Raw genomic sequence first — 26,897 nt, 5'->3', positions numbered from 1 at the left:
ATATGACCAACATTAAAATCTTATGAAAACGCTCCAACATAATAACGATTTTATTTCATTTTCAAAAGATATAATTATTATACATAGGTAAATTCACCATTTAAATAATATTGAAACGCCATTTTACGTAGTGCTATTATTTAAAATAAGTTATAATAATATTATATGACTTAAGTATTTATAAGATATCAATGTCAATTTAGAGTTTATGAAAAAAAAAAAAAATGTTTTCTGGTCTTACAGAAAGACAAAAAAATGTAGTAGTAATTAATAAATTAAATCAATTTTAATATTGTATTAAATCACTTTTCCGTGAATGAAAACTTATTATCAAAGAAAATATTATAATAATAATATGTTCAAGTATTCAAATTCAAATTGCACTTTGACTCTAGTTATCTATGAATATGACTGTTCTTAATTTCATATTTAAATCAAATCATCAGAATTATTAAATTAATCGAATTTTCAAATTGTTATGTTTGTAAATATAAATTAAATCGTCTAAGGGTATTGAAGCTTTAACTCAGTACATACTTTAATAGGTGTATTTAATGTAAAAAAAAAAATATCATTAAAAAATAACCACCCCACTTGGACTGGTAGTAAGCTATACATATAAGAAAATTCTACGTATTTGTAGTACTTAAGTATTAATTTTATTATAGGCTACAGATGTAATTTATTATTCTTGTTAGATGTAAAAACAATTATTTAAATGTCAATAGATAATTACTATGAATTAGATTATGAAGGTTTTAAGTAGGTATCTACACCAGTGGTAATGAACCCTTTCATTTCATGCAACGTTTGATTATAAGAAAAATTGATAATGGTCCGCAGATGACCACATGACCTTTTATAACTATCTTTTTAGACCAAACCAAACCTAACCTAACCTAGCCTAATCTACCCCAACCTAATCTAACCTTAGTGTGTGATAATGATGCATCGAAATGTATGAAAATATCAAACTTTAAATTAACAATTATTATTGGATTGAAAAGCATCTTCGCCGACAGGAAAAGATTACTATTTTATAATATATTACATGGGATAAACTGTTTCCGCCAAAAAAAAATAATAAATGGTCTCATATGCGGTCATCTGTGGCAACATTACAGATTACAATGAGTAACAGTAAAAAAAGTATCTCTTTTATAGAAATAGACCTTTTAAAATCATTTTTAATGGTGGTACCTCAGCTTTTTGGCTATTGTAGATTTCATCAACATCGATTCCCGTTACACTGCATATTACACACTGTGTCGAGTGTAGTTTCTAGATAGTGTGCCGATTTCAAAATTTCGCAGAACACTTGTTAAGAACAACTGATCTACACACTATTAAAATAATTCAATTACTAGGTTAATTAATATGTATTTTATAAGGCGCCTGCGGTAGGCGAGTGGTAACGTGTCCGCTTACGAAGTCATGGGTTTCGAGTTTGAATCTTAGGTCTACTACTACCAATAGGTGGAGCAAGTGGCTAACATCCATTTCATGAGGAAGCCAATATCCACATCGGATTGTAGAAAAAATGTGTTATTGATTCAAATGACTAATAAAATAATATCTATTCAATGTCTGAAGTGTAAAACCGTGTTGCTATCTATAAATTGCTAGACACAAAATCATTGCATAAAAACAAATGTGAAAAAAATATTATAATATCTACTTACTGCTCTCCTTTTACTATCACTGTCAGAAGCCATACAACCCGGGGTGTGTCCCAGATTCCTCCGACTACTGTCTATGTGTCTAAAGTGCCCAATTTCTGACTATGTACCTCGAACATGTGGCACTCATTGATAGCTCCATTTGTGCAGCTAATTTTTTCTCTTCTCTCTATTCCCAAATAACTTATTTGTATTATATGGACAGGCATTTGGTAAACACTGAAAATATACAATATCTGGTACACAAACTCAATACATTCATTGTAGAACGCTGTGTTGTTTTCAGGCATTTGTTTATTTATTTATTTATTTATAAAAAAGAGTATTACGGCATTACAGCTTTTGGCCAATGCGCCATAATACATAATACATACAAATTTGTTCATATTTGGGAATATTGTCATTGGCCAATTACTGACAAAAAAATATTTAACAATGACCATAACATATACGTACTTATTCTTTTAACTGTACCACAATAAGAATATACTTTCAATAATAAGAATAGTCAAACTGTCTCGTTTCATGGAGCTGTTGGGTACTGTCTCACTTTTCAGAAATACCCAAAACATTCCATTCATACGTAGGCAAAAAAAAAGAATTCAATATTTTGAGAGTTAATTTTTATTTTAAGAATGATCTTGCCACGATCTGGAATGCGACCCAGTATTATTAGGTCACAATGGGAATCTCTGGTTTATTGCGTATATTCATTTTGACTTGATAACAGCGATGCCAACCATACTATATACATACATAGTACAATACTATAATAATTTTAATTCAGCGAAAAATGTAAAATACTATAATTTTACGCCAAATATACCAAAATACTATAATTTTAAAGCATTCAAGACAAAAAATGTTCCTGTACTATATTTTTCAGAAATACCATAATTTTTACGCCTTTGTACTACAATCAGCATAGAAAAATATGGCAACACTACTGGGTAACTAACAAAAATCCTCATTTTTTATGTTTAACACTTTCGTAATTCGAAATTAAGGGAAAAATTGAAATATGCCTAGCGATAAATATAAAATGATTTATCGAAAATGTCTTCTTGAAATTGACAATTTTTAGAAATTGAAAAAACATCCCACACTGTCCCGAAGTGGTATGAGACTGATTTCTCAGAAGATTAGGTATTGTAATATCTATTGTATTCTGATAATGGTTTAAAAAAAATATTAGAAAATCGAGAACATAATTTTGTAAGGCGAACGAATTTATACTTTGATTAAATTAATTTGTATCTATGTTTAAAAAAATGTATAACTGTATCAATTGTAGTGAAAATATACTATTAAACTTAAAAAGCCGTAATGAGTTTCATTTGAATGTCTCCCATAATTATTTCATATTATATGCGCCAGTGGTGAAGGGTGGAGGTAGGCTATTGAGATCAGACATAAATAGTGGACACTGAACTTAGTCAGTCATACATATTTGTTTTCACAATTTACAGATAGTACCTAATGGTTAGTTTTCAAAATTCAATTAAGGGGGATCCTTATACCAGCAGAGGCACCTAGCGGAAAAATACGAGGCTTGCAATTTGAGACAGTTTTTTAATAATTTACAATTTCAACATTAATTAATAAATATGTATCAGAAAACATTAAAAAGGTGTTTTTTTTTTAAGTCAAAGATAAACTTACAATTCGAGTGCTTAAAGTCAGACAACGTTATCTACAAAAAAGTGTTTTTTTTTTTTTTTTTGAGATAACGTTATTTTACATTTACAGCTACATGATAGTCAAACAACGTTATGTCAATCTTTTCTAATTTCTTATTAAATTGTCAGTGAAATTTAACGCTAACTACATAAGTTACCCTTGTTTTCATATTTTTTTAAAACTACCCTATAAATTTTAACATCATCATAAGCAAGATAAATGTACAATACACAATAAATTATAAAATATTAACATTAGTTTTTAAATAAACATTTCCCTTGTTGAGATACAAGAATCTAAAATAACGATTTTTGGCTCTCCTGTAAAGTTGCACTTTTGTAGATAGTGTTGATTGACACTAAGCCCTCGAATTGTAAAAAAAATGTGAATTTGTGACATATATATGTCACGTCTAACGTTATTATTACATTATATTTATGGTCATATTTATTATTAAAATTTAGTTTATTAAATTTTCAATTTTTCACCGTGTAGATTTTTGACTAATTCATCGTTTTAATATTTTTTATATTTATTTTGAAAAACATCGATTTTTATAAAAATATAAATGTGTATAACTTGAAATCCTTTTTATTTATATCAAATTTTATTTAGGTATGGTCCCAATGAGTTAAGTATTAAGATACGACACTATCTAATGGAAATATGTTCGCACTGTGACACGAGTAGGTAGGGAACATAGTGTTTTAATCCAAAATACGACTTCTACAAATACACGTTGTGTCGTATTACATTGTACAGTACATGACGTCTACAGACATTCTGTCATATCACACTTCACAGTCTATAGACGTCGTGTCCGCGAATGTGTTAATTTGTGATGCCTCAATGTCCTCAGCCAAATATTATATTTGTTCAAGTTGATGAGAGACTGTGGTTGATCACTGTTAGTTTTGATACTGGATAATAACATCACGGCCTACTTGAAGTTGGCCATGCCTGTTACAAGCATTCAAGCAAAAATAAATAAAAAAAACACAGTGATTTCAGGACTCATCAGTCAGTTTATTTCATTTTATTTTACATATTATAAAAGTGAACGGAAAGAGAGATCAATTTCAAAATGAGTTAATGATGCCATCTTGTGGAGAATTTTGTAAGCTATTAGATAGCATACTTAGAAAAAAATTATAAAAATGATTGTCCAAGCACTGACATCAGAAAGAAAACATTTAAATTCAAAAGAAAGATCATTTTATCACAAACATTTGACAAAGAATATTAATATTTAAGTATATGTGTTGCTAAATTTCAAAACCCGCTATAACACTTTATCATTATTTTGAGAAAATCAATAAAAACTTTTTGAACTAAAAAGTTTTTTGAATGTTACAGTAGTGTTATAACGGGAATTGATAGACGCATTGATTTTGTTTGATAAATGACAGTCAATCATAGCGGATTTTGAAAGAGACGATAAAATATTCGTGTAGAGATTTTAATAACGAATCCATTGATATATCTATCTTAATTATTTCAAAAAAGTGTTATAGCGGGTTTTGAAATTTAGTGACACATATATTATATTTCTTTACTTTTCAAAACTATATAAATATTTAACCAGTGTGACTTGTGATTGTAATTAATATTAAATTGACACGTACGAAAACTTATATTTTATGTTTAATAAATAATGTAACTATTTCAATACAATTAATGTTACAATGATCTTTCTTTCTGCTTACCCTTCATATCTGATTGTAATTTTGATATATTATACTATTTTTTTATGTATCATTTTCTTATTATATAATACGGGGAATATCGTGAAATATAGTGAGATACCTATATTTTGGCTGACACGTCATCAGGATTAATCTTTACGTACATCTCTATGGGTCCACCCCAGTTACAAAAAAATCCTGGAAAATTTTGGATCAACAACGTGCATAGAATACCGGAAGAATTACCAGCAAGGCAAGCTGTGCAAGCGAAAACCTAAACGGCCGAAACTGAGATGGTTGGACTGAGCCAAAGGGGATATGAGGATGTTTAGCCCAAGCAATTGGAAAGTAAGCCCGCTAAGGGTTGTAGGATCAAAAATGATAAAAATAGTAATAAGGAGAGAATTTTTAAATAAATAACAATAAATCCACCCTGATACATACAAAATGTCCCACATGTCCTCTCGGGAAAGTTGTATTTATCCTATACATATGTATATTACATTCATAATAACAGAACTTGCGGTTCTAAATTCAGTCTATCGATAGTTTCTTGGGGCATACAATAGGTGGGGTTGATATCTTTGAGTTGTGTGTTTCCTAATAGAGAGAGGCCGGCCAATCCAAAGAGGGTGTGGAAAGGATCTGCAATGTCGCCGGGTCGGTCGCTGAAGCCTCCACTCTCCGCGTCTTGACAAGCCATGATAAATTGCTCCAGAGCCGCTTTGTCCACCCAATGCAATCTGTTTAACATTGCTAAAGATGCCAGCACCCACCTGATGATAAAAACAAACAACAGTCAATTAACATCTAATAGATATATGTATTATGTATTGTCATCTCCATTCTTTCGTATCACGTTAGAAAATTTACATGTTTAAATAATTTAAGAATAACGTCAGCAATTTAATTAAGAGAGAAAAATACACAATAAGTATCAGTTATCACAAACACAAGTATTTATCTGTCAACTAAAATATTATTTCGGCAGTATATTTCTATGTGATGTTATTACCTACCTACTAAAAAATGTTCTATATACTACCTAAATATTCATGTTTTCGCACTGTCAAAAACCTGGGTATTTTCAACGGTTAAATTATATATATGACATAATGTGCCATTTTATATATTATACATTATAATCTTATACCTATATATTGACATGGCCTCCGAAAACAAGCCAGAATCAACATTTGGCAGTTAAATAAACAGAGTTTATAAACATGAAGTTTGATACTTTTGCCACTAATGAAGACATAGTGGGAGTGACAGAGCAAGATAAAGCTATGCAATAAACTTGCGAGGCTATTCCAACATACCACTTAACATCCAAAAAGAACTGTGATAAACATATCACATTTATCACTTTTACAATAAATTAACCATCTGAACTGACAAAAAGTGCATACTTTTAACAATCCCTCTCTTGTCTGTGTTAACTTTTAAAGCAAGACGTCAATTACATATTGAGAATTGAGATGAAGGTGCGGCTGAAAAATAATTTATATTTATAGATCCCCACGAGCTGTCAAATAAATATCGAGTGACTAATAGTAATGTAAAGTTGTTTTACTACATGCTACAATGACATGACTAATAAAATTGTAGGTTTTGTTACCTATGTTTGACGTCTCAATCAAAATCTCGAGTATTTCGAGGTTCGGGTGGAAAAAAACAGAAATACGCCGGCATTAACAAACAAACATTTCACCGAATAGAGACTTGTTTCACACACGATATGTCTACCAAGCAAAATTTTCGCCATATCACGAATTTACCAATTATTTTAGATAACCGTCGATAGCCGCTGATAACCGGCTTGTATATGGAATGGCTTCCGTGTTAATTTGGACCAATGAAGATAGCGGAAACGTGCTAACTGTTAACTAATAGCTGCATTAAAGTAAGTAAAGTTGACAATAGCAAATAAAACCATAACCACATTAGTATAATTACTGCGCACTATAAAATCTCATCTGCGCATATTCATGATTAAACGGTTTAATTATAATATGAATACGTGTATTAATTAAGGCGCTAAGTACCAAAATATTAAAAACTGACATTTTTATAGAAAAATGTTCTACATACCAACGCCAATAACTTCAACTATAGTCTAAGTGCCTCAAGCAAGTCAAAAAAATACAGCAAAATAATTAAACCTGTCGACGTTGTAAGTCCGTTGGCGTGTTTTATTTATAATGGTGTAAGTAGCACTGCAGTGGTCAACGGCATTCAATATAAAATAGCTGACGATGGTGTGTTGACACTTGCGAGTTCTTAATACCTAAAATTATAGGAGCTACCGTGATTGCTTCACACTGTAAAACTACATTTTCAAAAGGTCTGCTTCATGAAATTTTACTGCAATGACTCGGTATTTTGTAACGATTCGTATGTGCCCGCCACTATTCGACAGAGACAGAATTTTCACGCTAGCCTGACACACGCAATTGAACAATTCAACAATTTGAAGAGAGATATTTGCAGTTTACAGATATCGAGCCAATTGTTTCCTTCTGTATCAATCCTTTTACTTGCCAAATAAATGTAATGGAAATGGCCGCATGTATTGCAGATTTTGTTCAAGGTAAGACTAAGAAGTTAGAAATTTTGGAGCTTAAGAATGATATTTTGCTTAAATCCTTAATATCAGAGGACTTTTGGAATACAGTGGACAGAGAAAAGTTCCCATTTTTGAAAAAAGCGGCATTTAAAATTGAATCATTTTTCGGTTCGACATATTTATGCAAATCATTGTTTTCAAACATGAACTTAATAAAATCAAGATATAGATCTCGACTCACCGATGATGTTTGCTAACAGGATTATCGTCATACTCTCCTAATTATGAGGCACTGGCCAATGATATGCAATGCCAAAGATCACATTGACATATTGATATTCTATTTTTTTATAAAATGTTTTCTTTGTATTTGTGTTTTTTGTTTAAGTTTTGTAAATACATTTCTTTGTGTGTATGCAATTTGAATAATAGTTTTATTATTTTGAAACATTTTTGTTTATTATTTATTAATAAATTATGAATATAAGAAAATAAATTATGGTTATGGAAGGAGTTTGTCGATTAAAAATAGGTGGTGCCCGCCACCCTACCAATATTTTATAATGTGCTCTAGAGTACAAAAAGGTTGGGAACCCCTGGTCTAAAGTGTAGTTGCCCAATTCTGGGAAGGCAAACCGTACCTACATGCTACATCCTACAACCGCGTTACTAATACGAAATCGTGAGATAGCTGCTAGACTGCTTGATTCTTATAATCTTCACACCGTATAATATGTCTTGATCTTCAAATAAATACTGTCCTCCGCTAGAAGTCTTGATTATTGGAACTCATCCTACTCTAATCTCCTGGCCGAGACAAGCTGTTTATCATATCAAAAAGGAAAATATGCTGCTGCAGTGACGAGCATCAGTTATTCTCTTTTTACCTCCACCATAAACAATAGGCTAGAATGCTAACCTGTTGTTTTGTGGGTCTGCGACAACCCGTAACTGAATCAAATTCACATCTTCTTTTTTTTTAATGACCAAGTGGATTGACAGAATAACCAACAACTAATCCTTGTGCAGAATTCTTGGAGCAGAATTGGCGATTTAGTTTTACTTATCAGCTAAATGCATTAATTAAAAAAAAATACCATGAGTAACATAGATCAGGCAGTTTTTCTGGTCTCCCATTGAGGCCTCCGCTTGGCAATTGCCGCTCGCAAAGCCACCAGCCCAGTTCATCAGCTCGCAGAACGTCCAACCGTTGACAGACAGCCAACAAACCAACACAGCAGTATATGAGACCTGTTGAATCAAAAAGGAAATTAGTTATATAAAATCTGTAGTCATTTCCCACTAAATCATAATATACACCTAAATGGCTCTGAGGTACAAATCAGTGGCAAAGACCCCATAGTAGGCGATTATTTAAAGCCTACCTTATTAAGAAAAATAATATATAATCGCACATTGACGTATTTAAATAATCATTTATAAAAATAATTTAGTTCTCTAACTATTCTGTCGTATATATATTTCGAAGAATACCTGTATTCAACAACCAGCCAAATTTAGTAACATTGTAATAAGTAATGTAAAGGATGGAAGCAAGGGTTAGAACATAATTTCCGTTAGTGCGTAGTATTCTTAAATATGGTTCTATTATCAGGTGTCCTTATGAGGTTTACTATAAGGATATTGTAGAATGCGTCCAGAACACAATTTCCTCGATGTCTTTTTTTAAGACATATGCATAACTATTTTCCATTTGATAATTCGTCTAATGATTATTTTCCGGCTGCCTTTCTACAAGGCATGCTTCCTTTCACTCTCTTGTCTCGTAGGTCACTTCTGCTCTTGAAACATTTTTGCCTGTTATCGCGAGGTATGGTTTCCAATCCTGGTGCCCTAAAGAATTTGAATTTACATGCGCCTGTCAATTACCTACATAGTAAAATGATGATTTTTATTCTGGATCGGAACCGTTTCCTCGTGTCAAGCCTATCAGGCACCATTAGCGAGGGGTGCAAGACTACAAGACTATACAATGCGCTCCCCAAAGACGTCGACATTTTCAGTGACATGCTATGTATTTTGTATTCGAAATTTTATGTTTCTGTATAAAATTGTACTTTTTTTTTTATTACCATTATAATTATTATATAATATTTTCTTCTCTCTTGTGAGGGTAATATTTGTTATAATGTAAATCTCACGTTGTAAATGTGTTGAATTTAGATTTGTTATGTCCACAATGTTTTGTTTTCTTAAATAAATAAATTTAATATACTTGAAAAAGAAGGGGAAGAGACATCTCAGCCGTCATATCATATTGATAGGCTAATGATGAAATTGACAGTAAGTCAGTAAGGCAAAGGGTTTCACCTGCATGGCTCTCTGAACCAGGTCTTGATCCGAATCCTCCATCGAAGTTCATACATGTTGTAACAAATTCAACAGCCTGCTCGACATCAATAGCCTCTAGCCTGTGAAGTAACGAAAGACAAAGGACGGCACAAAATGAAAATCTCGTGTCCACCTCTCCCGATTTGTCTCCTGAAACGTTAAATGACGAATAATTAGAATTGTGTAGTTTTCATTAACCCTTTTTGGCTGTTGTAATACTGCAGACTTATTAATGGATTCCTTAAGGTCCATACTCCGCCTACCAGAGGCACCTAGCGGAAAAAAACGAAATTTGCATTTTGAGAATTTTTTTGATAATATACATTGTAGACTGTGGCAAGTATAACGTGAATCGCGGCCGTTTCAAGAACTACAATCCTACATAGCCCTTTCCTCTTCGTTTCCCTCGCCCTGCAATCATTTGACGTTCGTTATTTGTGCGTGCTGCAAGTTCGTGTGAAGTGTTTAAACGTGTTAATAATGCAAAAAGTGTTGAAAAGTGGTAGCAGAAGGATTATAAGTTGTGATATAACCATATAAGAAAAAAAAACAAAACCACTGGACGAATAAATAAAGTTGATTCAATGACAGGTAGATATTTTTTGACATTTCAGTGTTACCATATTATAACTAAAAATATCCCGGAGACTGGAAAAATATTGTTGTCAGGTATTGTATTCGATATTCACATTCTGAACCAAAGTAGGGGGAAAAAAGTCTACTAATATGTACTGGCAATCCTTTCATAATATATTGCAGCGCCACGACGGCGGCCATGACACTTCAAGTTATAATTTTCGCAGTGTAGTGTTTAAATTAAGAACTAAAAACATTAAAAGGGAGAGTATTTTTTATTTGAAGTCAAACTCCTTCAACTTACATTAACTTACAATTTAAATAATTACAAGATAAAAAGAACTTTTTATATACCACGTTTTTAAATTTCCTGTTGAATCATATAAACTTGACAATTCCATGTATTAATAAAAACTTTTTATTGTACTTGATAGAAATATTGAATAAATATAAAATACTGAAATGTCATTTTGACATTTCATATTGATTTCCATAGTAACGCACGTATATATTAATAATTTAGTTGCTAGGACCCCCTTAGCAACCAACAATAATAACTTTCCAAGCAAAACAGAATTAACTGAAAATGAATTCAATTCTGCTTAAAAATGGCTAAAAGTATTAAAAGAAAGCATTGTCGTCGTGTTCTGAAATATTCTAAAAGTTTCAAAAGCTAGTCGGGAAGTTAGTTAAAAATCTTCAATCGTCCAATATAAATCTTGGACAAACAAGAAAAAAATGTACTGGACACACAAGAAAAAATTAGTACTGGACAAACAAGAATACGAGCTAATAAAAACGTGGTAAAAATGTTATAAAACATGAATTCATTAAAGGTACCCATCTTTTACTATATATTAATCAAATCAGGCTATAACTATGGGAAAATCTAAATTTTTCATTCAGAGTTTTTAGATCTACAACTCAACGCAACGGCTGATGGGTAGGCTAAATCCTCAGACAGACAGTACACAAACTGCGCTGGTGCGTGTGGTTATGCTCACCCACTAGCCATTGCATTGCGTACAGTAGCTGGTAGTCAAAAATATATATATTCATACCTGTGAAAGATCCATTACTTTGTTGAAGTGACGTAATATATGATACCACTCCATCTACATTAATTGAATCGATTTCATCATACATGGTTAAGATTTGAACAGCACTCAGCGTGTACAAGATGTGAGGGTCGTGACCCATACTGGCTGAGAAACCACCAGTCTCCGGATCCTGACAGGATTGGATAAATTCGATCACTTTACTACGAGGTATTCTGTAAACGGAGAAAAATATTTTATATTCCATACAAAATCTTGAAAAATAGCCTGTAATTCACACGTTTAATCTAAAAAGCATAATAGACGTTTGCTTCACGATGACAGAAGCAAGCGCAACAATGGCCGGTGACAATAGGAGTATTTTTCCATGAACAATCTTGCTGGAAGTATGGACACTAAACCAAGAGATGTCACGGAGAGTTGAAGCTTTCGAGATGTGGCTGTATCGACGCATCCTCAAAATTCCTTGGACACCCGGGTGACAAATGTTGAAGTTCTCAATCAAATGGGAAAGGACCGAGAAATTCTACATAGTATCAAAACCAGAAAACTAGAGTACCTCGGTCACATTATGAGAGGACAAAAGTACCTACAGCATTCCCCAACTTGTCATTCAAGGAAAGATCAATGATAAGCGTAGCAGAGGACAACGCCGCATTTCATGGCATAAGAACCTCGTGATTGGTACGTGTGTAACTTCACTGAACTGTTCCGGGTAGCAGATAAAAAACCTAAGATTGCCTTGATGGTGGCCGACCTCCGCTAGGGGATGGCACAATAATAAGAAAAAAGCTTTCGTTGGTTTCTGGGTTTCAATAGATTATATTATGTTTTAAATATCAATCAGAAGGTAATGGATAAATACTGGCCAAGCCTTTGTCTGGTTTTGTCGTCAATAGTTCAAATTAAATCCTGTTTATTATTAGTAATGAAAGGTATTTTTTATTGTTTTATTATAAACTGGTGTAGTATTCGATGGCTCAGTTCCATGGTGCTACAACTAGGAATTAGTAGTTTGGATTAATGGCTGATCAAAGTTTTGACTCACCTAAACTGATTTGTAAAAAAGTGACAAAACATTGGCCCTACAAGAACAACTAGTATTTTATTTGAGTTTTAATTCGAGTAACTTTGTGGAACTGAAGAGGAGCTATCTATATGAACATCAAATCAAATCAAATTTATTTATTTTTACATATGGTGAACATAACAAATTACAGATTCAAAACGCTCACGGCATGACATAAAATAAGTAACACTTTTGAAAACAAAAATACAGCAACATGTGAACAAAACGTAATAAAATAAGAAAAGAAATAAAATAAAACAACAAAAATAAAAGTAGATGGAAGCACACAGAGTGAACTATTGATAGACCCTATCTTATAAAAAACTTATAAAACAACGTCCACCTAAATTCACCCTCATGTAAGTGGAATATATCAATATCCGAAGCGTTTCATTAAACATGGTTATCGCCCTCCCAATTGGCATTGGCAGGTTAGTTCTGCACCTTGGGAGAACAAACAACGGATGCTCTCGATTCCTAAGGTAATTATCAGTAACATAACTGAGCCATCGAATCGTTCATTGTGATTTCTACATTTAGAAATGTAAACTATAGGCTGTTCTTCAAGGTTTGTTTTTAAGATATGAAGTATTGTATTTTTGCCAAAAAGATTAAAATAGAGCTTTGGATGTAGGTGAAGATGGATGAGCGATGGAAGGGTAATTAACTGAAGTCTGATGAAGGATGTCTGAGGATGACGTAGATTACGTGTAAATATGCGGTTTAATAGAAGTACAGTGATACAATGGTAAAAGATAACAATGAGGTAATATAGTGTGATAGTTCTGTAGATACATTGTGGAATGAGTAGGTAGATCGAGTGAGCTATTTGTTAGATTGTTCTAGCCCTTTTATTTAACACAACACGGTTAAAATAAATGCTTACACAAGTATCCCAGACTTTTTGTGAGAAAAATATTTGGTAATTGTGCCGCAGATGCCGTCATGAGCTTTTATAATTTGTTTTTACGAAAGCAGTCATTCCATGACAGCATCTGCGGCACATTTACCAAATATTTTAATACTATAACAAACATTAATAATGTTACTGAGGTGAAAAAGTGCTTACTTGCAAGAAGTAATTTGACTTTTTTCTTTTCTTTTATTTTGTTAACTGTCAATTCATGGTGGAACTGCATTGTAGAAATTGAAATAGAAATAGAAAATGTCCCACTGAGGCGGACGAAACCGGTCCTAATATATTAATTAAAAGTGGAATAAGTACTATAAAAAAATTGCGTTTTATTAAATAAAAACAACAAGTAATTTGACTGTCAATTTTGTATGCAAGAAAATATATTATGTAATGAACAAACATATTTTTCGCCTTTCTCACCAAGTCAGCATTAAGCCGCGTTGACACGATCCAAGTTGACTTAGACCGAGCGCACTCGTTTGAGACATCTTCATACTAATTATTCCTATCCAAGCCAGCTTGGATGAGTAGGACGCGGTCTGAGTAGCTTGATTAGTATGAAGCTGTCCTGTATGAGTGCGCTTGGATGGCGCTCGGTCCAACTGTACTTGGATCGTGGCAACGCGGCTTTATTCAAAACTGCTGACAGCCTGTGAACCACTAAATAAATAAATTATATAAATTTGAGAACTTAGTTCACACGGATCTGTTGACAGCAACAGAGCTAACTTTTTTTAACGAACACTGTAATATATTAATAGTAGACATGCGTCGTTCTCGAACGTACGAATCTTTTTAAACTAATCGCAGTACAGGAAGAAACGTGGGTGCGAAGGACACGCTGCCCGCCGAACTGAATATGTCGTTCGAGGCGAACAAGATTCGCGAGAGTGTGCGCGCAGTATAGGAAGAAACATGGGTGCGAAGGACACGCTGCCCGCCGAACTGAATATGTCGTTCGAGGTGAACGAGATTCGCGAGAGTGCGCGCGCAGTATAGGAAGAAACGTGGGTGCGAAGGACACGCTGCCAGGCGAGCTGAATATGTCGTTCGAGGCGAACGAGATTTGCGAGAGTGCGCGCGCAGTATAGGAAGAAACGTGGGTGGGAAGGACACGCTGCCAGGCTAGTACTATACATTTTATTACGATAACAAAAGACACAATTGACCTAATCTGTCCGAACAAATCACTATCCGTAATTGACCTATTCGGTCGGAGTCCTTATTAAGTGACTCATTTCCCATATCTAATTAATAGTTGTACCTATTGGTAAAAACTGTTTTTCGTGGTGTATTGTAATTAAATTCATACCTTATCAGGTTTAACCTCACCTAGCAACCACAAATAACACCGGTTGTTTCTATTAAAAATAGCCACTGTACAAAAATAACTATAATCGCGAAAATGTCATAACTTTTTACCTTGATGATTTACCCATGAGTTCCAAGGCTGTCAGTCCCCAGTACATTCCAGACAGTCGAAGAAATTCTGTCATGCAGTATTCATAGTCATCCTTATTCGTGCCATACGCTGCTAAATAGTCGGAATGCTTATTAAGAAGTAGTGTTCTGGGACGGTCCTCATCTAACACAACATCTTTCAGAACAGACATTGCTAATCTTATGATTTAGCTTTGGTATTTTGCTGTAAGTCAATAGCAGTGTATCAGTAATAACTAAAATGACATTTCTCATTTCAATTTCACTAAAAATTTAACTTGTTCCTACGCAAATACATTGCTGTTGGTAGCAGTGTTGCCATATTTTCAAACTGGAATTATAGTACCGAGCCTCCAAAATTATAGTATTTCGGCCAAAAATATAGTACGCGTTGAATGACAAATACTTTTCTGCATTTTCCAAAAATAACGCGTACAGTAATAAAATTAACGTCGCCTTTTTTTTAGACAAAAATTTAAATGTAAAGTAATTAACGTCTCATTTTTTTAAACAAAAATTGAAACGTAAGGTGTTAGCGTCTCGTTTTTTTGCAAAATATTCAGATGTAAGGTGATTAACGTCTTTTTTTAGACAAAAGTTAGGTGTTTTAGTTCTCCCGAACAGCTTGAGCACTATTTTTTTCATCTATTTTTCCGAATTTTCAAAATTATAGTATTTTGGCGTACTATACCTGTTTTATATCGTACATCATTGATATACTACTAGATGAGCAGTTCCCATACAAGTGTCATTTTAAAAATGTACCACAAAAGATTTAACGAATATCATCTTTATAATATTTCCTTGTAGGTATAATGCGTTAAGACCGTTAACATGGATTCCCGAATTTCACCCGTATTGCCCTGGCTGTAAAACTAAATTTGCGTTCTTGGAATAGTGAACCTAAGGCCATCCTCCCACGGCGCAACTGAAATCTGATGGAACTGGTTTGTGAAAGAACTCATAAACTGACCAATGTGATGCTTCGCACACGGCGCTACTGAAACCCAGTTGAAATAATAATCACATAACCTCAAACTGTCAAACTCAACTATCAACCGTGTTGTACAAAAACTGACAACACGGGCGCTGCAGCGTTTACATAAGGTTATTTTGATTTTCCAATTAATATTTAACCAATTTTGGTAAGAAAATATGATTTTTCACCGAAATCTAATGATGTTGGTACCACTGTTTTACGGTGACTGGAAACTTCAGAGACCGCGCGACTAGCATGTCGCATCTCTTCGCGACCGTTTTGAAGCTGAGAGATTCCAGTCTCGCCGTCAGCGAGCCGCCATTGAAATACATTAGCTAGATACTGGCTGGAATTTTAGTTTCAGTTCCGACGGACATAAGTTGCGCCGTGGGAGGATGGCCTAAGGGTGGCTGCAACGCAAAACAGACAGAGCAAGTCGTCATGCGCTGACTATTAGTTAGAGTAAGATGCAAGCTAGACCGGGCTTACTCAGTAAGTTTTAACAAAGGCCGACTCGCTGAAAATCAGGCGTCATTTTAAGAAGCATATGATTCATCCAGTAGTATATCAATGTCGTACATAGTACGCGGGCCAAAATTATAGTACAAATACTATAATTATAGTACGGTTGGCATCACTGGTTTGTAGTAATTGTACCGTGTTATTTATTATGTTGGTGTTGGTACTCGATAGTTTAGTTTAGAGTATATTATCTATGGTTTCGACGGACGTGAAAGTGTGCCAATACGAAAAAAAACGAATTGATAAAAATGGTGACATGATTTGTTTATTTTTATTATGATGATATTATGACATATAAATACGATTCCTGTTATATAATAAACTGTTTTTCTTTTTATCATAGCAGATACGATTGTGAAATTAAATACGTCTACTAAACAACTCGAATAAAATATGGCAAATAAATTGAATTAACTTAGTCTATGGAATAAGCAAACAAACTACTGTCAGTGTCAGTGTCATGTGCACTATAACCTAATATAGCTTTAATGATAACACCGGTTTTGAAATTTGAAATGAAATTATTATTTCTCACCTCATTCTACATTGCTTTATTTCTAGCATTTAGATTTCATCTAAGCTTATGTTACTATTGTGAATATATTCTGAATTTTTTGGAATCACAGGAAACCGACAATATTTATGATTACATTCTAGGTTAGTAAACATAAATTAATATATTTTACCATTGCATTGATTGAAGTGAATTTGGTAATAGTGCCGTAGATGACCGCATGACCTTTTATAACTTTCTTTTTAACCAAACCCACCCTAACCTAATCTATCCCAATCGAATCTAAAGCCGCGTTGACACGGTCCAAGTACGATCCAAGTACACTTGTACCAAGTGCCATCTAAGCGCACTCGTATGAGACAGCTTCATACTAATTATTCCTATTATTATATTATTACATATCTTTTAAAAATATAACATTCTTCACTGAACACACGTAATTTGGAACAAATTTTAAAACAGAATTTGAAATAACACCTGAAAATAAATGCAAATTTTTAAGTTTCGGCATAAATAGATATTGCATTGACAGCTTATTTGGAAGCCAAATCACCGGATTGCAATGGTTGAGGATTCAAGTCCCATTCAGTGCAATTATTAAAATTTTTGTTTCTAATAGATATGTTTCTGACGTGTTCCAAATCATCTATGTGAATGATGTTTCATTTTCAGTTGGCTGTGGGACTGCGGGATCCCTTATTGCTAACCGTTTGTCGTCTCATTTGGATATCAAAATTCTTATATTGGAAGCAGGCGGTTCCGGTGGTCCTCTGCTGAACCCCCCCGCACTTGGCCCATTGTTACAAGGCTCCTATCACGATTGGCAATATGAAACAATGCCGCAAGAGAACTCTTGTAGGGCAATGGAAGGAAAGGTAAACTGAAGTACCTAACTAATTAATAGTAGATAGTTGTAACTAATTTGTTTCTGTTATGTATTGAAGGTAATAATTTTAATAATAATACTATTTCTATTTATAATGTAGATAAATCTTCAGACTTAATTAATCCGGATACTCAACCTGTTTGAATGCATTCAGCATGGCTCCCACAAGGGGGGCTAACAGGACTCCAGCCTGGGGGCCCGGGCTTAAGGGGAGCTCTGCGTGGCAGGTCGATCAGTTAAGAGAGATAAACACCACAAATTTGCTCTAATAGTAAAAAAATCGCCTGCGGCGCGGCGCTATTTAAAGGGTAGAATTTTATTTTACAATTCTTTTTAGTGTATTTCCAGACTAATTAAAATGACTACATATTTATCGAATACGGCAAAGAGTCGCATTCCTTGCACAGAATTTACACAATTTACCTTGGATTTTCGCGAAATACCATTTGGGGAACATTACTGTAGAACATTACACTGCCCTTAACCTTAGCAATCGGTTGGGGGGCCGGCAAAATCATGGCCTGGGAACCCACTTCAGGATCTGGGGGCCATGGCCTTCAGGCGTCATTTATATTTTTGATCGTTAAAGTCTTGACGATGAGTTTATCAGCTTTTCTTCTTCACTTTTATTTAACTTTTGTTGCTCAATTTAGTATTCATTTGACAGAGGTTCTTAGTGAGATTCAATTAACTCATTAACATCCTTGTTGTTGACGACCAAGTTTAGTTCATTCATTAGGTTAACTAATTTAGTTGTGATAGTTTCCGGAGTTTTCTGTTTCTCACTCATGTTTATAAATTTATAAGGGTGAAATATTTACATAGATAAATAAACTGGCAAAACACACAACGTATCGGCACGTGTCCTAACGCAAGACAAAACTTGTTTACGTATTTGAGAAGGTGACGAGGAGCGGAGGAGAGAGGAGCAAGTGCATGGAAGTGCGCAATTTTTGCATTATCAACAAAGATCTATATTTTAAGAAATGTACGAAAGTAGAATGTATGAAAGTCAAGGACCGTCTATAGTCTTGACAATGCTGTAACAACATTTAGCTATCATTTAAAAACTCTAAATGTGTGAAATTTAATGACATTAATATTACTATTATTATTATATGGTGTGGCTTAAGCGTCGGCCTATAGCGTCGTGGGTCCCAGGCTCGAATCCTGGGTCTGGCAACTACACGTCATAGTGTTTTTCAATTTGTGTACGAGTCAGAGTGTGAACCTAATAGGTTGAGCAAGTGGCTAACATCCATTTCTCATAAAATCAAAATCTGTTAATATAAACCTCCATTCTGTGGAGGGCCCATATGATCCTATTAGGATCGGACATGAATGGAAAAAAAAAAAAATAATATACTGTTGTGAGTTTTTAGTTACGATTAAATCCTTTTGTTAACTGACTTATTCTTTTCATATTCAGAAATGTAAATGGCCGATGGGAAAAATTATCGGTGGATCGGCGAAACTGAACAATATGATACATCTCCGGGGATATCTGAATGAGATGGTAGCTTGGTTTGACGGTAAATACAATATCTCTCAACTGTCTTCTTTCATTGAAGAACTAGAAACGTGGGATCTATCATACGAAAAACTCCCGTTCAAAACTATAATGTCAGAAGCAATATTGAAAGCTGCCAATGAACTGGGTCACGGAATCAATAACCTCAACGAAATCAACCAAACAGGATTTATGGAAACATTGGTCAATCAACGAAATGGAGGAAGATGGTCAACTTCTCATAGCTTATTACTGAATCATTTTCCGAATTGTAAAATCATAATCAATGCGTTTGCTGAGAAAATATTATTGGATCCGATAACTAGTACAGCAAATGGAATAATTTATGAAAAGTATGGAAGAAAGTATGAAGCGATTGCCAGAAGAGGAGTTATTTTAACTGCGGGAGCTATCGCTTCTCCTAAATTACTTATGTTGTCAGGAATAGGCCCTAAAAGTCATCTTGATGATATGAAAATCACCACTATAAAAGACCTTCCAGTTGGAAACAATCTAATCGATCACGTTACTACCGGATTAGATTTAGTGTTGTTGAATACGTCATTGGATTTTGACTTTGAAAATCTTTTAAGTCCCGTCAGTATGTGGGACTATTTTGTGAAAGGCACCGGTTCATGGACTTCTAACGGGTGTGAAGTGATTGCCATTTTAAAAACGTGCGAATTGAATACATCTCAAGACCGAAAAAAAAATTCTGATTGTAGTAATACTTTGCCGGATTTACAATTAATGATTTTATCTGTTGGACTATCACTCGATAATGGTGTTCACTTACGAAACACTATTGGAATCACAGAGAACGTTTGGCAAAATTATTTTAAGAAAATCATTCATAACAACTCAATGTCAATTCTGCCAATTGTTTTACATCCAAAAAGTAAAGGTTTTGTTAGATTACATAGTAATATACCATCAGATATGCCTATAATTGATCCAAATTACTTTTCGGATAATAGAGATATCGATGTTGTACTTAAAGGGATCAAATATATAAAAAACCTTTTGAAAACAGACTCTATGGAAAAACTGGGAGCGATCATTAATCCAAATAGTTTTCCTGGCTGTGAGCACTTGGTGTTTGATTCTGAAGAGTATTGGGTATGTTATGTTAAACAATTAACTCTGACATCATTTCATCCAGCCGGTACATGTAGAATGGGGCATCCCGAGGCCATCACGTCTGTTTTAGACTTTGATTTTAAAGTCATCGGAACTCGGAATCTTTTTGTAGCTGATGCATCGATCTTTCCTACAATGCCGAGTGGAAATATAAACACAGCTGTTGCTTTGGTAGCGAGTATTTTTAGCGAACGACTTATAGAATATAACAAAAATATGAATAAATCATAATGTCAAACCGTATTTAACTTCACTGTGATGAAGAATATCGAACAATTCTAAGACTGTATAAATAATGGATGAGCTAGAGAGACCTGATGATTTCATAAATGTTGAAACTTAATAACAAATTTTCATTTTAATTTTTGTGGAATATGATAAAACTTCGATGCCTTCCTTCCTTCTTTCTGCACACATATTTCCTATCTGCTTTCCAGTTGTCTCTTTAAGTACTCTAACATTCATGCTGGAATTGCAGCAATATCGTCCTGCATCCATTCTTTTAAATTGTCAATATTTTGCAGTCTTGTGACATAGACTTTACTTTTAATGTAACCCGATAGTAATCACAAGCATTTAAATCTGGAGAACTTCCAGCCCAAGGGACATCGACATTCCGTGAAATCTTATGCCCCGGGAATAGTTGAGGCAAAACAGTCAAGTCCATAATAGTACCCATCTCAATTTGCATGTAACTATGGTTCCAGGAATTATGTAAGAGTTTTACGTAGCGACTTGATGTAACTGCTACGCCTGCACGGTCTTCTAAAAAAATGCAGATCAATTAATCCAAACCGTGTTTCTTCATGGCTAGTAAAATGACAATGGTTGAGATATCGCATTCCCCACCAATTACTAATATGCATATGAAGATCATTATTGATTATCCTTCATAGTTCAATGCGTAAAGCGCTGGGTTTTCATCCGTAGGCTACGGGTTCGATTCTCAGTGAGGTCACATTTATGTGATTTTATCAAAGCCTGGGTGTTTGTTATTGTTGCTCTTCTATTACTATTTACATTACTGTCATTAGGCCTCGTGACCTGTCGTAGTGTTAATAAAATACATATTATAAGGGGTTGGAACTCTTCTTGCTTCCTTTTATTATAAATTATAAGTTGTGAGTGTCTCGAAGTGTATACGGTATATTTTATCTTTGATAGTAACAATACAATAATTTGATATAACGCGAATACAATAAGTTTGCATAATTTATACTGGAACTACGGCGTAGTCAGATCTTGTACCTAGTTCAATCGAATAGCTCACTTGACTCTGATAGGGCTTACGGCTAACCGCATTTATCCTTTTTCAGAGTGCAAATAAGGCTACTGTAGTGAACCAGGTGAATTAGATAGCTTGACAAAGCCAGGCTCGACTCAATTCTAATTGATAACTGAAGGCCAAGCATCGCCTTATATAGTCAAATACGCGACCCCTTCTCTGCCGTCTATGTGATAACGTCTACGCGCTATGGTGGAAGCGCGCGATAGTGGGGCGCCCGGACGATACTGTATTCGACGTCTGATGAGTGAAACAGATAGTATTCGACGGCCCCACTCTAAAATATATTTTTTTATGTGTCTTTAACAGGTCTCTATGGCTCATCCTGCTTAATGTATTCCAAAGCAGGAACTGATAAAATATATTTAGAATTAAGTATTGTTACATATTTAAGAATAAATGCAATAATACTATGTAATACTATCTTAATGTACCTTATACGATTAAAAAAATATGTTTTTTATTGCAAATTTTTTTTGTACATACACTGGACTTTTTATTTTATGAGATGTTTAAATTGAGGTGCTGAGAATTAAACCAAAGAGTATAAGTGACAAAAAATGATTTAGGAGTAGTTTTCACATCACCACATATCATTGGGGAAGTGTGGAGGTAGGCTGTGAAGATTCCACATAAATAGTGCATACTAAACTTTGTCAGCCAAACGTATTCATTTTCGAACATACATAATTCTGAAAACACCATGAAAAAATAATATAGCCAATACAAAAAATCTTTTTTGAAAAAAGTAAGACACCCGGCAGGATCGAACCTGCATCTCTTGGGTATCGCGCCCTGTGCATTACCACTATGCTACGATTGCCTTGCTTAATTGCGACAAATATTAACTATTGGCCTTTTTAATACCTGCTCATAAGCGCTCTCTAAATTGAGTTATGGTAGGTGATCGGTTCTTGTATTCTAAATTAAAATATTTATTACTTTAATTACTCACCGACATCACGGATCACTCCTGTTCAATAATTCAACAATTCCTGTATGTTTAATAATTTGAATGGTACATTCTTAAAATCCTGTGAATTATTCGTTGAATAAAAGAAATAGTATTTGTTTTCATTGAACTAAGACTACAATACGTATATAGTATTTGTTAGTTTTTAAAATTCAATTATACCCTGCCTAATCCAAGTCATAGTACTTAGATAATAGTCAAAAAATATCATAATTTTAGGTTTTTTATAAATAGAAGAATATTTTTTATCGATTATGGTTTGGTATAGGCATATAATGAATTTAAAAAAACTAACCAACACCATCTGTAATATGTATTCTTAAATCAATGAAAACAAATAAGTATGATCGAAAAAGTGTGCCCATAGCATAGGTACCTAAACTAACAAATTGTATTCTTAGTTCGATGAATACAGATAAGTATGAGTGACAAAGTTTAGTGTGCACTATTTATGTTAAATCTTAACAGCCTACTCCCCTCGCTACTACTACTACTACTTACTAGCCGCTGTCGATTGATTTGCATAATCTAAAAAATTAAACACACAGTGACATCTGTTTGAATAATTATGAAATTCTAAGCCAAAAATTATCGGTATTACAGCGATTGTAGTAAGAGCTTCACTCCACATTCAATGTGTCCTTAAAAATCTGCAGCCTATCAGATACTGCCATAGTAATATCGCGAGGCATAGAAAAGGTTAAATTTTAGTTTGTTGAGAATTTACAAACATTTTACTAAAATTTAAAAACACATAAATGTAATCTGATTTACCACAGAAAGCCAAATGTACAAACATGTTCACGCCATACACGGATATAATTTGAATGTTTTGGATTGACTTGCCCTCATTCAAATACTAAAAATATTAACAAACATTAAGTTTATTTTCTCTGAATAATTTTATTTTGATTATAATTTTTTCTGAGACCGCATTTACAGAATGTTGAAAACTGTTATGTTGTATTTACAATCGCATATTTATTTTTGAAATTGATTTACTCAATTTAGTCGCCGGTGGACTTGTATTATAGCGCCTGTACACGTGCATAGATTTACTGGCAGCGATAGTGCGTATTTTAAACTATCGTGACAATAACTGTTTACACGTAAAATTAATAATTGTCTCTCCAATCTCATTCTTCAAGAGTAAGCGAGACGCGATGTTATCATTTTATGGTACTATTTGACAGGTAGTGAAAATCTGTTTACCTCAAAATGAGTATAGTTCGATTTTTGCAGGTAGGTTCACCACTACCGTTCTACTGCACAGGCGCAGATCGAAAAAATCCCTACTGTTGCATGAAAATTCAGAAGCTTCCAAACTTTTTTGATTCATGCATGCAAGACTGCAACTGCAGGATAATTCATGTTTACTCATACATTTTATTGTTATGGCCGCGATAATACTTACTGTCAACAGTTAATACATGCACGTGTAAACAGGGTATTAGTTCAATCCTCAGCTTCTTAATAAAACATAAAATTTTATGTCTGTGATCAAATTAAAATAAAACAAGAATTATCGTTTTCAACTTTTTTATTGTAAATAAATCACTTCTAATATGAAATACTGATGTACAATTATTTATAATTACTGATATTGCATGCCTTGAGCTTAGATACCTGCTCAGTTTAAATAAAAATAAATACTGATTAAATCTTACGACAAAATAAAATCACTAAATCAATACTGGAATTTCAATTACATTATGTGCGTTCAAGTATTTTAGCTACCAGTGAAATGGCAATACTTTACAAAATAAACGTCATCTCTATCGCTCTCACATAGTTGTCTATGCAAAATAAATAATATGTACAAACTTGTGCAATTTACTTCTCAAACTCAATTACTATTGTTCTAATACTATCCTCAAAATACATTTGCAGTTATAATTTCTACTAACTCTGTTATTGTTTTTAAGGAATATAATATTTAAATTAAAATGACGCTTAGTGAGAAAGTATACAAATATTCTTTGGTACCATTTTTTCATTGATGGCTTTGTCGTATAAAAACTAATCTATCCTAATCTATATAGCCTTAACATGGTGAAAAATTAAAAAATAAATACAATTTTATAATACCAAATAAAAATATTATGTTCCAATAATAAAATTGTTGGATTACAATTAGTTATCAACCAAAATTTTGTTTATAATATTTAATTGTAATGACTCAAATGAAAATCAAGCAATTAAGGACGTTTTTCTGAGACGTCTTTTGATTCAAATAATATAATACAAACAAGTTTGCAATACAATTTTTATTATTTTATTGATGTGCTGTAAAGAAATTTGGCATTTAATAGTTTTTTTTTTATTTTGTGTCTATATACATTCTCTGATTTTACTTCAATATGGTTTGAAGAGTGACATTCTTATTATTATGTTTGAGATAATACCTTCATTATTTTATGGTTTCCTCTACTGCTCTATGAAACTCAAATAGAAAAAATGCAGCGTCTGTCTTGGGTACATTAGATATCGCAAGGGGGCTTGGGAACATATTTGAATTGTTGAGCGATACCCACAGAGAGAATTCCCATATGCTACTCCTGAATACACTACATTTTGACGCAGGATTTTGAATGTGTTAGGGCATTTTCGCCAAAGTTTGTACATGTTTGAAATTTGGGTAATATTATTTTTTCACTCAAATTAACCATTTTTATATAGCTAGCAGATTCCTTGTTCTATTACTGAATTGGTGATAGCAATTTTTCAGCAAAATATTGATTAATACAATATTTATATCATTTTTATTATGAAATTGGGCATAATAAGTTTCCGTTCCGTGACTACGAAACTTAGCTTTTAAAACATGAATGAAACACTTTTTATCACTTAAAAGAGCTCTATTAGATTAAAAAAACCATACACTTCAAAATAAAACTACAAATAGTCAAAAAATATTATTGAATTTTAATTCTTGGGCACATTTCGTTCCCCTCCGTTACCCTATGTCTATAATGGCAGAGCATTTTTCCTTTAGTATTTGAAAAAACCAATCAATGTTCGTTCTGCTATTTTTTTAAAGACAATAATCACTTTTACTAAATTTTATTGGAAAAATAAATAAGTTTCGTTATTTAATAATCAAATGAAAAATAGTTAACGTTCAACTTTTTTGGGGACATTTTCGGAATGGAACGAAATGGTAACGGAGTGTAATTTGTAAAGCTTAAGTTACATGTTACCATAAAAACAAATTTTTGTTTTATGAAATTTATTTGAATTTTTTGATAGACAGATAAATATTCAACGTGCGTCAAAATAACAAAACAAATCAAACTTAATCACTAAAATAGATATATTTTATAATAAATTTCACAATACTTGTAAAATAAGGTAGGTAATAATTTTGACACACTATACATTACCATAACTTTATTTGGCATTTATATTATTTGTAACTCAGATAAAAAATATTTTTAAGCAAATTAACAATATATGAAAAAAAAATCAGCAAGGGATTCAGACGCGAGTTCCTAGCGCGGCACGGAGTATATAACTTTTACGAAAATAATTATAGTCAAACTCGGTTATTACGATCTCGGACATAGCGAGATCTCGGATGTAATAACGAAACATTTGTTGACAATTGGTTTATGATTTTCGCCATACATTTAATTTTTTCACTGTTATAACGAGCAACTTATCGGATATACCGAGCTAAAATACTGTTAATGTGTCGACCGTTTTAAAACATTTCGACCCTAAGCAATAAAATCCGATTGGACAGGATGCCGCCGGGGTCGGATTACGTTTATGACACTAGTAAAGTGTCTAAGTACCTACCTTATTGGTGTTTCACCGACAATAATAAAAAAGTATCCACGCATATGGTTGAAAAATCCAAGGTTTGTGAAGTCCGTAGGTACCTACCAGCGTTAATTACAATAAACAACTTCTTTTGTAGTTTATGAATGCCATGCTCGTTTCGGGGATTTTTACGATGGTTTCCAAATTTTTTATTTTCGACTTTTTGTGTAATGTGACATGCTCATTTAAAAATACCTATTCTCTGATATAACGAGTAACGCTTATAACAAGCAAATTCA

At 33.3% G+C, this 26,897-nt stretch overlaps 2 protein-coding genes across 4 annotated transcripts; one reads left to right on the top strand and one right to left on the bottom strand.

Moving 5' to 3' along the window:
- Positions 1–4,365: 4,365 nt before the first annotated feature.
- RabGGTb (geranylgeranyl transferase type-2 subunit beta) lies at positions 4,366–15,332 on the bottom strand. Of its 2 annotated transcripts, XR_015070941.1 has the most exons (6): positions 15,007–15,332; positions 11,603–11,814; positions 9,945–10,115; positions 8,711–8,864; positions 4,926–5,820; positions 4,366–4,641 (listed from the first exon to the last, which is right to left on the bottom strand). XR_015070941.1 is itself a non-coding variant. In XM_085949368.1 (5 exons), exons 1-5 carry the CDS (start codon positions 15,195–15,197, stop codon positions 5,550–5,552), a joined length of 999 nt encoding a protein of 332 aa, XP_085805494.1. In that variant the 5' UTR covers positions 15,198–15,332; the 3' UTR covers positions 4,435–5,549. The 2 variants fall into 2 exon arrangements, 1 of the variants encoding a protein (XP_085805494.1); XM_085949368.1 differs by having other exon boundaries at positions 4,435–5,820.
- Positions 15,333–16,973: 1,641 nt separating this feature from the next.
- LOC147069925 (glucose dehydrogenase [FAD, quinone]-like) lies at positions 16,974–22,415 on the top strand. 2 transcript variants are annotated; one of them, XM_085949603.1, is made up of 3 exons: positions 16,974–17,182; positions 17,712–17,914; positions 19,355–22,415. In XM_085949603.1, exons 1-3 carry the CDS (start codon positions 17,014–17,016, stop codon positions 20,804–20,806), a joined length of 1,824 nt encoding a protein of 607 aa, XP_085805729.1. In that variant the 5' UTR covers positions 16,974–17,013; the 3' UTR covers positions 20,807–22,415. The 2 variants fall into 2 exon arrangements, with proteins under 2 accessions (XP_085805729.1, XP_085805730.1); XM_085949604.1 differs by having other exon boundaries at positions 21,892–22,046.
- Positions 22,416–26,897: the final 4,482 nt, after the last annotated feature.

Source organism: Rhyacophila brunnea, unplaced genomic scaffold (assembly GCF_057557595.1).
Source record: "Rhyacophila brunnea isolate RB1 unplaced genomic scaffold, BYU_Rbru_1.0 scaffold_22, whole genome shotgun sequence".
Taxonomy (NCBI): domain Eukaryota; kingdom Metazoa; phylum Arthropoda; class Insecta; order Trichoptera; family Rhyacophilidae; genus Rhyacophila; species Rhyacophila brunnea.
Note: the sequence above shows the minus strand (reverse complement) of the source record. Positions and strands in the feature narration are given on the sequence as shown.

Excerpts from the sequence above, each read along its gene's own strand:
- RabGGTb (XM_085949368.1), bottom strand. The coding sequence starts at position 15,197 with ATGTCTGTTCTGAAAGATGTTGTGTTAGATGAGGACCGTCCCAGAACA. Across the intron at positions 11,815-15,006 it reads CTCATGGGTAAATCATCAAG|AATACCTCGTAGTAAAGTGA; the intron begins GTAAAAAGTTAT and ends CTCCGTTTACAG. Across the intron at positions 5,821-8,710 it reads CCTGATCTATGTTACTCATG|GTGGGTGCTGGCATCTTTAG; the intron begins GTATTTTTTTTT and ends TTTTATCATCAG.
- LOC147069925 (XM_085949603.1), top strand. The coding sequence starts at position 17,014 with ATGATAACACCGGTTTTGAAATTTGAAATGAAATTATTATTTCTCACC. Across the intron at positions 17,183-17,711 it reads TATTTATGATTACATTCTAG|TTGGCTGTGGGACTGCGGGA; the intron begins GTTAGTAAACAT and ends TTTCATTTTCAG. Across the intron at positions 17,915-19,354 it reads GTAGGGCAATGGAAGGAAAG|AAATGTAAATGGCCGATGGG; the intron begins GTAAACTGAAGT and ends TTTCATATTCAG.